Raw genomic sequence first — 13,744 nt, forward strand, 5'->3', positions numbered from 1 at the left:
GCTTTGAATAATATCATTAATGTTCTGGACAAAAAGCTGAGCTGACGTCTAAGCAGAATCTGATTAACATGGGAATGTCTGACATAGCTTTAATCATAAATTTGCAGTTGATGTGTTACAGCCCCAGCTTTATTACTGCACTCAGCGGAGTTCCCCAAAGTACCGAACTAGCTCCTCTTTTATTTTCTACTTCCATAAATGATTCAGGAGCGAATCTTGATGGATGCGCTCACTGTTAAGGAGCATCGTCTAGCCTCTTTAGCAGTGTGAAGTTAAAGAGGTTTGTCAGTCTGTGGTTCAAATTAGAAACCTATAATCACTGGTCATCCAAACAAAGAACACATTTTAAAGTTTTAATCTGTAAATGAATGCGCATTTCCGTCTGCTACTGTTCAGCATTAAATGTAATTTCAGACGAGGAGTGTGCACGACAGCAAAAGCATTGTAGGGAAAAATGATGGATTTGTTTCATTTATTAAGCTGCACTGAACGGATGCATTTCCAAAGCTCTGCGCCAACTATGTGTTTAATATTCCCTCTATCAATAAACATTTCCGCAGTGGAGAGGAAACCCTTTAAAAACTAGAGTCATGCTCCGCACCCTCATTAAAACCTGAAGACGAAGCACTGAAATTTATACATGCTATATTTGATTTTGGGTAAACTGACACGATTTCAGTCTCTCTCCCCCTCTCTCCTGGGCTCGTCATGTACCATGAATGCGAAAACTTGTTATCCTCTTGTAGTTTACATAATCAGCAAAAATGAATTGATTTGAGCTTCTCGGTCTTGGTTCTGTGTTTTAATTGGCTGTTTGCATTCCAGCGGAAATAAAAGATGCAGATGAGACGACAGCGTTGCTCTTGTTCATGTCTAGTTCACCGGGATCAAGGATTGATTTTAGCATGCGCAGGATTTATCACCATTTAGCTAAAGTGAGATATTTAAAATGATAATTTCATATAGGGCAGCGGTGCTTTCTTCCATTTGCAGTTTTCTTGTTTCGAGATAATCTTTAAACATCAGTTATTCATGAACGAATCAAATGCAAAAAACCCCCAACTGATGAGCGGTAGTTACACAGATTTCTAAACATGAACAACTGAGACTATCTCCATGTATTTTGCTTTGCTTTGTGGCCCAATAAAAACTGGAAAATATAATTTTCTGGCCCCTAAATCTAAATAAAAATGCACCTTTTTAATATGTGCTGAAATTGGTTCACATTTGCACCCCATAAACAAATTTTCCAAAGGAAAATAATACTGTTTCAATTGTTCAGTTGTGTTCTCTTTGTCTACTGTTAGGACCTGAGTGAATATCTGCTGAAGGTTTTAGCATTTTATGCAGAAATGTAGAAAATTCAGATGCAAATACTTTGGAAAATCCATCAAACGGTGTGCTCTTAAATGTCACTTACAGTAGCGCGTCCTCTTGCATTTTCTGGAATAAGTGTGCACTTTAGTGAAGCATCCCAGTCTGATTTCCACTTATGTTCTTAAACTGCGACGCTATGAAGGTTAGATGCATCACAGCACGTATGTCGATGAATACCTTGTCTTTTTAAGCGTGAAACTCGATGAACTCGACACAGGAAGTTTCCCACGTGACCAAAGTTAAGGTTATTACTTTTTCTGTGCTTCTCATCCCCTTTTCACTTGCGTGCAGAAGCTCGCCGCAAGTAAAGAAGTCTCGAAATGAAAATGTCAGTTGATGAAATCCAATGAAAGACAGTGTAAGGTAATGAGTTCTGCCCTGCCGCTCAGAGAAAATCACCTGGTAGGCACAGGAGCCCTGATGGTGATGGCTTTAAATGTGGATATCGGTTATGCTGATGAAATATCGAGGAAAATCACTGTCCACTTCTCACTGGTTCATGAGTGGTCTTATGTTTTTCTCCTCTTCGCAGGACACTGAGATTATCAACACGGCCATTCTGACCGGACGCACCGTGGCCATTCCTGTCAAAATGGTCTCCATAGAGATGAATGGGGCGGTCACGGACGTCTCTGCCTTCGTGCAGTGCAAGTCCTCAAATGAAGACATCGTTAAGGTACAGTAAACCTGGTTTCCTCTGTCTCTGTGTCTGGGAGAAGATGTCAATTTAGAAAATGTAATCCTTTTACGCTTCGACAGCGCTGCAGTCACAACATCAGGAAAGCATAAAAACTTCATTTTAGACCGCTCCATCTCTTCTCTGGATTTGATTGTTGCCTTTTGCCTGAGATAAAAATCAATCAATCTTCAGAAGACTCTCTACGAATCAGGTGTGCTTGCAAAGTCACGCTAGAAGACCCATTGTAAGCCTTTAGAAGAAGCACTCCTACTGCCGGAGCTCTGCTCGGCCGACGGACGAACTGAGGTGCAAGAACCCACTGCCTCGTCTCGCTCACGCAAGTGCGACGACTGCGTAAAAAATGCAACGCCAGTGTCCCAGGATGCAGAAGGATCAGCGCCATCGGGCTCGCTAGGGATACGAGCTGCAGAGCGTACAGTATCAAGTCTTGTTTGTTGATTAAATAAATTAAATCGGGATCACAAGAATTTGCAAAGCACATTAGAGGCAGTGATTACACTGTTTCTACAGTCAATTAAGACTCGTAATAGATTGCACTATAGACAGATTGCATAATTGTATAGGCAGTACAGTGAAGTACCACGGTGCCGTTTTGCATTGTTGAACATAATGAATGTGATGGTGGAAGTGGAGATGTGGCGGTGGAGGACATAAATGTTATGTTCTCCTTTTGTTATTATATTCAAATATACTGTACAACAGGGGTGGGAAAAGGTATCGATATGGCAATATATTGCGATACTTTATCTTCCGATACAATATCAATTTTGAATGTCTTAATATCGATTTAAAAAGAAAAAGGAAAAGTCATGTTTTGGGCCGATCATGAACGACTTCCACACCTCTACAAGTACAATAAATTGAAAATGGACCATTTGGATAAATATTGTTTTTTTGACTCAGTTAGTCCAGTGAATTATCATTGTCATCTGATGCACATATATACAACTTGTATTTTAAGCTGCATTTAAAAGTTCTCTGTGAACTGTGTATTGCAATATATTGCAATAATGTATCGCATCGTGACTCAAGTATCGTGATACATATCGTATCGTGAGGTCCTTGCCAATACCTTCCCTTGCTGTACGTCGGTGCGGCATTCATCTGGTCCCAGTTTCATCGCATGTCATGAACTTTTGTCAAAGTCATGAGATGAAACCAGTCGACCCTGACGACTGAGAACCTTTGTGGACATTTTGTCTGCTCAAAATCAAACGAAGCTGAGCGCACGGTCAAAGCAAAGATAAACAAGATCGTAGGAGAAATTAACTACACAAATTGTAAACACAATGAAAAAGTAAATGTAATTAAATGTCAAAGCAGGGAGGAAAAGGAGCATTGGGAGTGGATTTTTAAAACAGGCAGTGTCTGGGCCGGCCTGTCGTGCACAGGAACACTAATTTAGAGTTTGAGATCTGCAGCTGCAAAAGCACAATCTCCCTTCTGTGGCAATCTCAGAACTTCATCAAATGTGCTCCGAAAGGTGTTACAGCTATGAAGGATTGCATTTGAACAGAAGGAATAATGTAAGCGCGCTGCAAAGCTAATTATAAACGTGCAAAGTCTACCTGATGCTACCTGAGTCTATACTAATGAATCTATTACCCACGGCTTAAGAATACCTCTGCACTGAACAAGTGCGTCTATTAAAGCAGCCAGCGTGAAGGGACGTGGTCTCCTACAGTGGGAACCTCTACAGACACCAGAAACCGGACAAAATCAACCCCGAACTGAACATTTATTCAAAACTTCTTTGCAACAATTCAAGTTTGAGGCACTTACCTTCGTGCATCAGATTTCTCAAGGGTGTGTCACCCTTTTCACGATTCAAAGCGCTTTCTCCGGATGTTGGACGTTCGTTCCACAAAGAGCAGCAGTGGCGGCGCGATGAAAGGCGGTGTTGATTGCGAATTGTTTCCGCTGCTTTACACCCACTTTCTAATTATCTGGAAGCTGCTTAAAACGATCCGAGCACGTGTTTTTGTTTTTTTATTGAACAAATAAATTGAGCAGGATGTCTCAAACCGTGTTCCGACCAGTGTATCAGAACACCTGCAGGGCGTTTAAACCTGCCTCGCCGGATAAGGATGGATTTTTTTCGTCTTTTCTACCCCGTCTCTCCAGCTAGAGCTCCTTGTTATTTAGTGGTGACAGCTGCGTGGGGATACAGTGACTCAGACGAACAGATAGCTAGCAGCGAGCGGGAGATCACAGTGTAATCAGCTTGAACTTGCCTTGTTACTGTGTGACCACATTAATTTCCCCTTTTTCCATAATATTGAATTCATTCAATGCCGAGAATTGTTTTGTGCATGGAGTACGAAAGCAATCGATTCGAGTCAGACTCGTGAAATCCTTCTGCAGCTGCTGAAGGTCAAGTGTGGGAGGTTTGATTGCAGATTTTACAGAGTGAGACCATGAAGCCATCAAGTGGAGTCAGACACTGGTTTTTTATCATATCGGCTACGACTGGCTGGTATCTATTACTTTTAATAGAGCAGTATCTGTCCAATATACTTTCACTTTGAAATACTGGACCTGTAATGTCAGCTGCCTTGTGCTACGTTGTATGCAAACTAGTCCCAATTAATAGCGTTAGATGCTTGCGGGAGAACAAATTACTTTATGAATTAAAGCGGAGTCCAGATCAATGGCTTTCCGCTGTGGACTTGTTTCCTTGGAGGTGGGAGGGTCTAGTGTAATGTACTGTCAATAGAATCACAGGTGCTGCGCCGGGGTAGGCCGGCCTCCACGTGTCATTTATCATTTTTCATTATCCATTAAAGACAAGGCTCTGGGCCACGGGATATTGAGTGGGCTTGCTTCAGCGATCCTTGCCATTGAACATTCGAGGCTAATTTAAAATGAGCCCTTCAAGCCCGGGAAATGCGCGAGTCGCGGCGGTTCAATAAAACGACCCCCAGAATGCGGAAACAAGAGATTCACGGAGAGCCTGACAAAAGGTCCAACTCCCCGTTGCTTTGTTGTTCTTGTTCTCGCTTTGTGCCACACGCAGGCCCAAATCTATTCTAATCATATTTTTTTCAGGGCTTGATTTTTATTTATTTTAACGAGCACTACAGGTGACTGGTGCAAAATACATATACTACACTAAGTTTTCCAGTGCCTTCCATCTCCTGCTAGCCCCCGACAGCGTTAGAACTATTATTTTCCTGACTTCTCTGAATAAAGCTTTATTTTGAGCATTTGGATACATGCCAGCCCACAGGCTGTTGTATTTTTTTTTTTTTTTTTCAGAGTAAAAATAGGTGAGAGGCTGTCTTTTTTTTTTCTTTAGTTCTTTCTTCTTTAGAAATAACTAAGCTCCTGTGTGCATCAAAAGCCTGTAGCACATAAGCCAAGACTGCGAGTGCAAGCGCAGGAATAATTATTAATGCACCCTGTTTGAGTAAGGTGGTAAAAAATAGAAGGGAAAAAAAAAAATGGGAGGAGTGTGTTATAGCGTGAGGGTCTTAGAGGGGACTTGCAGGCCATCATAGAGAGAGACCAACCCCTACCGGCTAATCTTCCTCTCCTGTGGTGATGTAACACATCTGAAGTCATAGAAGGCCGTGTGTCTGCACATCACATCTCACACACCTGCAGCAAATTCTGCGCCCCCGGCTAGAGGCTCCCTCCTCCAGGCCTCGCATCTGTATTAATGCGCCATGGTACAAATAAATATTTAGTAATTAGAAATGTAAATACGCTAATAACATCGTGGGACAGATGTTGTTTTAGCCGGTCTTAGTCAAAATGAATTAGTCTGGTGACACTCCGTGGGGATTTCTCTGTTGAATGGGTTTCGCCCAATAGAAAATGATGCACACATCTGGATGGTCCTACAACCAGTTAGAGCCGTTTTGCTGGAAACTCCACAGTGCTCAGATGGTACGTATGACTGCGGTGCCGTCACTCTTCTGTGTGTCACCTCATAAAGGCCAACCATATGACCCAGATGAAGATCTTTACTAGAGTGTAATCTGTTCCCAACAGAGGGACTCTAGACCAAAAAAATAAATAAATAAAATAAATTGACCTGGCTTCCTGATTAATATTATTTTGAGTATATTATTATATACTCAAACCACCCTGGAGCCTATTTATTTTTAGTTGCAGAAATATGGACATATACAGTGTGTATCTTAAAGGGCCGTACACACAGGAAGGGACCAGGAGTGACGTCGGGTGAAAAAATACTTAGCGACACAAAGTGGGCGGTTACTGCGATATTCAATGAAAGCTACTGATCCAGTAGATTGACATATGATGTTTGTGGTGTAGGTCTTCAACAGGGGGATCCGCAACCCTCAGGGAGTCCGCAGATGTTCTGCAGAGGGGACGCAAAATCGTTGGATGATTAGACAATTTTTATATGTTTTTTTATTATTATCTTCCCCCACAAATTAAATTTCTTTAAATACATTCATTAACTTGAATCCAACATATTTAAAGGGATAAATGGAGGCAGAAAACGTTGTCTTTCAGTCAGTACTTCACTCATTCATCGATGCAGGAGCTGCCTTAACAGTCACATTAGACCTGTCAATCTAAGCTTCGTGTACACAGTAGGCCCTGCCTAAACAAAAGAGGCAGCTCCGTCCACATATCAAGTACGTTTTTATGTTGTACATGTCTGAATCTGAAACATTCGTGGTAGGAAATATATCAGTCGAGCCCATCTCTAATAATGAGTCGAATGAAATGGCTTCTCAAACCACAAACTAAATTCCAGCATAAAAATAGTATGATAATAGTAACAACATCTCAACACCTAAACACAAATGAAAAATAAGTTACCTTGACGTCTAGACAATGGTTTAAAAAGAGACGATTTTCTGGGGCCCTCGGCAAAAGATGCCAACAGCTCTGCTCGCTAAGTCGACTAATGTAAATAAGTGTTAAAGGAAGAACAAGCAAAATAAACTGATGCTCTTGGAAGTTACTTTATTCCTCTATATCCAAAGTGAAAAAGCGGACGTGTAGGGTTTTTTTAAAGACATCTTACCACTCATAGTAAATCCAACAAGCATTTAAAAAGACGAGCTCCGGTTTCAGTAGAAGGTCAAAGAACCGTGTAGGCTAATAGCTTCTTTCTGCAATTAAATACGTAATAAAAATAGAAAATTCTATCCAAACAAAAGTCCCTAAAGTCTCTCCAGAGGCATCAATGTCATTAGTCCTACCAACAACAGGCTAATGGAGGCTGACTCATTTAGCTAACAGGGCTAAATGAACCCATTGGTAGCTCTCCTCTTGAAGCCAGCACACATTCATCACATGAAGAAAACCTCCACAGCAGCTTCACGACACTGCCCCAGTAATGTTAGCCATACGCTTTCCTTCGAGTGTTGATTTGATACATATGTTATCCCTAAACGGATTCTCCACTTGGCAGCATGTCATGGGAATTCATTTCGTGGAAATTGAAATTAGAGAGTGAAATCTTCTGTTTGGAAACACCTGCCACAGCGAATGGAACTGGCTGTGCTTTTCATTCGACATTGAAGCATGGGAGAGAAAATGACTTGTCTGTTTGATAAAGGTAAAGGAAATTAAGAGTGTATGAGCACAACGTCACCTGCAGATCCATCACCCCAAATCATCTTTTCACATTCTGACCACCACAGTCCCGACATGAAAAATAGTTTCATTCCCGTCTGCATATTGCTCTTTTTTTTCCCAGACCTTTTTCACGTAAATAACATTGTCCATCTTGTGACAATACAGTGTTCTGCTGGGACATCTTTGGATCTGGGGTTCGTGTCGATGTTGCTTGGACATTTACCACCCATCTAGACCAAGGACCAAGTATCTGTGGCATGATCCACAGAGGCCCCTCCCCTCAAACGCCCCTAATAACAACATCCTGTTGCCAGACTCCACAGGACACCCTCAGAAGCCCCACGTCCATTCTCTGATGACTGTTTGTTTACACAAGGGAGACCTACACAATATTTGGAAAGTGGTCATGATGTTATGCCTGACTGGTGTAAAGCCAACAACAGATCAAAAAAGAAAACTCTCAATCGAAGACAGTTTGCCTCAGAAAGCCAACTTTATCAAATGTGCTCCAAAAGGTATTACAGCTATGAAGGATTGCATCTGAAGAGAAGGAATAATGTAAGCACGCTGCAGAGCTGACAGCATTATACATGTGCAAAGTCTACCACCTTTTTTCTGACCTTTTTCTGTTTTGAAATGACAAGGTACTATGTGGACATGGCAACCTGTGCTGCTGCCTAAAACCAGACAAACTATATACCGTGCTGTCATTGTATCCGCAGTAGATTATTGTTATGCCTTCCACGGTGATTATCCGACATATTTAAATGGGACAAGATATTTTCCACCGTAATTACACATTCCTACTCATTTTCTGCCCGCTCCATTCAGACGGATTCACAATTATCCAGTTTAATGGCACATCTACAGAAATAACGCTAAAACAAATGCGCTCAGCCAAGAGGCTTTGAAGACCAAGTCCAGATGCTTTCCTACAACTTTGTTTTTAGATATTCACACCTGTATCCCTGTATTTTTTATTATTATTATTTCCTAGCCCAAATAGTCAGTAGAGAGACTAAAATCACTTTTAATCAGTGCCTCCGCAGACCCCCTGTTGATGACCTGTGTGCTAGAGGATATTTGGCAAATCTGATCAAAAGACTGAAGTGATCTGCAGTTTTCTGGGCTCGGAGCTTCTGGGTATTTATTAGTCTGAGAGGGTTTAATGGTGGGAAGTTTAGAATCCATTTCTTTTTCATGTTCTGTATTATTAAACCAGCCTTTTAAGTGGCCATGGCTGAAAGTCATCTTATGAGTTGAAATCAAACTATTATTATCACGTTTCAGACTGGAATCTGTGACCAAAAGCAGCTATCGGAACGTGGGTGAACGGAGGCGACATTAGCGACGCTGCGTGAACGCTCGTCATGATCAGATGACATTAAAGCGTCGCCCGCTTGAAGGGCGGGACGCCGTCGCCGAAAGGAAAGCCGTTTGGGAAATGAATTCAGTTAATGTCATGGAATAAATGCGCGCGAGGCTCGTAGGTGTCGTCACCTTTATTAACCTGCCCGGGCTCCCGTTCTTCCTCCCCGTGACCGGCGCGCGACCAAAGGCCTGATGATCTGACTCCACCCAGGCAATCTGCTGGCTCCACGGAAGATGCCACAGCGCATTAGCGGCGGCGTTGCGGCGTGTGGCGGCTCAGTGTGTGAAAGCCCTCCTCAGCAAGCCCCCACAGGGCCACTGATACCCAGAGTTGCTAACGGCTTATGACTTGCAATTAGCCGGCCAAGTTTATCAGCAGCATTAGCGGCAGGAGCTGCAGTTAGGGCACGTTTTTCTCACGTGTGCGTGTCTGTGTGTGCAGGCATTTGTGTTTCGGCTTAAGGTTAGATGGGGGTACGTGTCAGGCAGATGTTCCTGCCTCTACGTACAGAAAGCCATGCTGTAATTAATCAAAGGTGTCTGGGGTGCTGGCGTTAAGTTACTTCTTTTTCTTTCTTAATCTTACTGAGTTTCGCACAGATGAGATCGCACGTCCGCGGACGGAGCAATAACACGCAGGAGCTGGATTGTGTGCTAGCCCGTAAGGTCAGATCTCACGAAAATTGCATTAACACAACCAGAGGGGAAGACTGTCATCTTAAGAAGTCCTTCCACCACCCAATCCTCCTCCTGTTATGGCCTGTCTGCATGTAGGGAATTATATTACCCAGACCTCCTCCCAGTTATGATGAATCCGCAGCCCTGAGAAGACTGGCCAGCCCGACCTCCATTTGCCGGAGATTAGATCCTCTGATTACAATGCCAGCTACCACCCAACACTAGATAAATCTTCGACGGGAGCCCAAAAGCAAAGCCCTCCGGATCCATTGCAGTTAATAATTTAGTGTTCGAAAGGGGGACGAGTATTTATGATAATTCAAATGGAGCTGGAGATTTTTGACTGGACGGAAAAGCTAAAGAATGGTTTCGAGTTAAAAATGGCATTTGCTAAGACTTAAATTTAGAAAAGTCCATATATTGAAGGCCTGCCCCGGTGCCATCGCTGTGCCTCAAATGATATCCCATTACATGAATGTCTAACGAAAGGTTGGAATGTTGGAATATGTTTATTTATGTGCCAAAGCTGTTACGATCTGAAAGTTCATGGGAAATGTCACAACGCTGTCAGCACTCAGATATGAATAATGCATCTGCCTAAAAGCTGCTCCCGTCTCCATAATTGTTCACAGATCTTTATGATGAGAATGGGCAGGAGAGTGTGGTGGAACATCGCGCGAATGTCTAATTTGCACTGCACATACTGGGAAACTTAGAAGAACTTATGTGGCTGCTATGAAACTGCTTTGAAATCAGATTAAAGCAAGCAATAAGTAAGCATGTGGTTTAGTTGTGATATCATGGCCGGGAGTCTTTAGAGGGTTTCTGTCCGACCTGCTGAATTTTACTGATTCTTTTCATATTTCTGGCTGTCAAAATCAGCTGAAACTGCATTGGGGGGAAATAAAACGTCCAAACTCCGCAGCTGCAGGTTCTTTTAATTTCGGAGCAGCTTCTCTTGTATTCCCAGCACCATCTCGTCGATAAACATAATTTCAGTTAGACACAGATTACGTGACGTTTGTCTACAATGCAAAGGAGGCACACTGACTTTCAAATCGATGAAACGAAAAATCGAACGTATAAAAGTCTGGTATCATTATAAAAAACAGCTCCTCATCGATAAGCAACAGACTCACAGAGGAATTTTCATTTAGATAAAGCAGAGCTAGGGCTTTCCTGAATATCCAACATCTGGAAAGGGATTTTTTTGAGCTGGTGAAATGTCGACGAGCGCGTCAAAATATGTGGACTGTATTAGGTAGAAAGGGAAGATGGATGTCTTCAAATCTGCTGCGTAGGCTGGATCTAGCTCTCGTGAAGTCAGATTCAAATACCTAGCCGTATATTTGCTCTGCAGAAAGAATGAACCTTGAAATGCTCTGGTATGAATTGTGGCAGGGACTTTGGCGTCCGCATCGCGCTGTATATCACCACACACCATTTAGACCTTCTTCCAGCCATGTCACCACATTACCATATAGATGGTCGCTGACTTCTGACCATGATCTCGTTCTAGGTCTCCATGAATTGCGACTACGTGTTCGTCAACGGGAAGGAGACGCGGGGCTCCATGAACGCCAGGGTCATCTTCAGCTACGAGCATCTGAGCGCCCCGCTGGAGCTGACCGTCTGGGTTCCCAAACTTCCCCTGCAGGTGGAACTTTCCGACAACAACCTGAGCTTCATCAAAGGCTGGAGGGTTCCCATCCTGCCCGACCGAAGGTGAGCCTCCACTCCACACAGGAACACTGTTTCATGCAACGCGGGTCTCGTTTTGGTGGCTTCGTCCTTTATTCCCATCTGTAATGGTGTAACGGTACTTAAAGGATTCACTACTGAGATGTGCGACAAAATTGTGTGTTTCCAGCATATATGTTAATGTCCTTAATAGTGCACTTTAAAAAACATAAAAATAAAAAAAGAGGTTAATGTTTTTAACTGGAGATGGAAATACCCTTTCCAATTCATGTTACTGACCGGCTGTTTTGGCTTTTAAAGGAGAAGAAGACGGTGCTCTGTACATACTGTCTATATATTTAGTGTTATTTGCATTAGAATTGATGCATTTCTTTGTTTTTGTCTCCACACAAATGGACAATTAGGACAGTATTAGCTGACATCATAAAATAATTACAAGAATCATGAATCTCCCTTGTTATTCTCTCCTTCTTCTGCTCTGTTTATCACGGCCATGTACAACGAAGCCCACACCGCCAACTTCTGACGACAATACAAGACCTAGTTTTCTAGCTGATGGAAGCACTCTTGATTTGCATTTCTTTTTTTCCCCTTCTTTTTCAAAAGAAAGAATCAAATGTGTTTGCTTAACAGACAGCGTGGCGATGGTTTTTAGTTCTTCTTCCAACTACATCTCTTAAGACAGTCTGCCTAAATTCTCCGGTTGACAGATTTTTTGTGTGTTTTTTATGACGGATAGATTGTTCTGTCTTTATTGCACAGTGTTTCCTGAATTTTTTAAGGCCACATCCACACGCACCAAAACGACCTTGTTGCCTCCGGTTTTCCTTGGCGTCGTCTTGAGAATTTGTCCGTAAAGGTCGATCCAAAACCACATCTAGTTGTAGAAAGGCTGTAGTACTTATCTCAGGCCTATGTTTGGTTCTGTTTCTGCTACAGAACTCCACAAAAGAAAAAAAAGAAGAAAAAGAAGAAGAGGCGGAGCATGCGCTCCATATACAAACATATAGTCTGTAGTCCACCATTGCTGTTGTTGTTATGGGACATTCGGGCGTCATCATGGTCGGCCTAAACATGCAAGACTTATCATATTCACCAACCGCCCAATGTGGTAAATGTGGTCATATCAATAAACACGAGACTCAGACTCGGACAGAATTCTTCTTCAATTTAAAGTTTTGTCTTCAAACAAACTTGGAGGAATTTTATGTCACAAGTCACATGTTATTTCAAAAGAGAACTCTGAAGCCTCTTTGCTCTGTTTTCCTTTCTTATCTAAATCCTTTGGTAAATGGAAAAGCGCCGGAAAAGTTCCGATGCAGTAGAATATATTTGTCTTATATGTGTCTTATTTATTTTCTTTTTTTGGACACGATTTCCAGAGGACTCATTATTCTCTGTGCGTGGAGCCCTGCACTCTTACACATTAGAAACGAAAAAGCAGTCCAAGCTTGTCCCTGTTATCCAAGATTGTATGGGGTAGTTGCTTGTTTTAGTCCAATTAGATGCTCAGGTACAGCGCCGAAATGGACCTGGCAAAATGTAGCTCTCAAGTGCAAATTGATCTGCAGGGTTGTCATGTATGTGTCGTACACATCTGAACCTATTTTGTACAAGGCACAGATGTAATTTAACTTAAGGACACAGAAAGCTCTCTGGTGTTATTATTTGTTGCGCTTCCAGATAGATAGATAACGATGTTTTTGGACAAACAAGGAAGTCAAGAATTGTGGCTGTACTTCTAAGAAGCTGCTACACCGTTGATGCAATGCGCCATTGTGTGACAGCAGTTACTGCTACTACAGGGATAGCTTCTGTTGTTCAGTCCTTCCCTTCGTGAGGAATTGAGGCCAATTGAGTGGCCTCTGTGCCAATATTAAAGAACTTGGTGTCAATAGAAGGGATCCAGCAGCCAATAACAATGGATGAGCTGTTTCCTAGAAGTCTTAAAAAAAAAAAAAACGTCTTTCGATGTTGAGAAAATGGCGCCAGTGGGAGATTAAAAGTTGTTACAGCTGGGACCCCAATGAAGAGCGCGGCCTTAGGTTAAGGAACCTGGGCTCATTAAAATATTCCTGCATTCTTGTCATGCGTAGCAGCGACAAACAGGCCCACAACCCCACAACAAATGTTTAATGGGTGCATTAACACTTGCACGGGTGGCTGCTGTCGTCTCTCCTGGAGTACATCACCATAGACCAATTCCATTTCCACCCCGGCTGAATACAAATGGTGTGTTTATGGAGTTGTTTGAAGAATGAAGGTATTTCAAATGACCTAGAGTGCTTGGAAAACATCTTGCATAACCTCATTTTTTAAAGATCCCCATTGGGCTTTAATGTGCTAAAGAGG

General features: G+C 42.4%; 1 protein-coding gene across 2 annotated transcripts in view; it reads left to right on the forward strand.

The window, feature by feature from the left end:
* The window catches only part of tmem132e (transmembrane protein 132E), a 381,055-nt gene that overhangs the window by 333,182 nt on the left and 34,129 nt on the right, over positions 1-13,744 (forward strand). For both annotated transcript variants that reach the window (XM_047606913.1, XM_047606912.1), the window contains exons 5-6: positions 1,910-2,053; positions 11,211-11,416. In XM_047606913.1, coding sequence (XP_047462869.1) covers positions 1,910-2,053; positions 11,211-11,416 — 350 coding nt within the window. The remainder of the gene's footprint in view (positions 1-1,909; positions 2,054-11,210; positions 11,417-13,744) is intronic.

The sequence above is a fragment of the Mugil cephalus genome, chromosome 15, assembly GCF_022458985.1.
Source record: "Mugil cephalus isolate CIBA_MC_2020 chromosome 15, CIBA_Mcephalus_1.1, whole genome shotgun sequence".
NCBI lineage: Eukaryota > Metazoa > Chordata > Actinopteri > Mugiliformes > Mugilidae > Mugil > Mugil cephalus.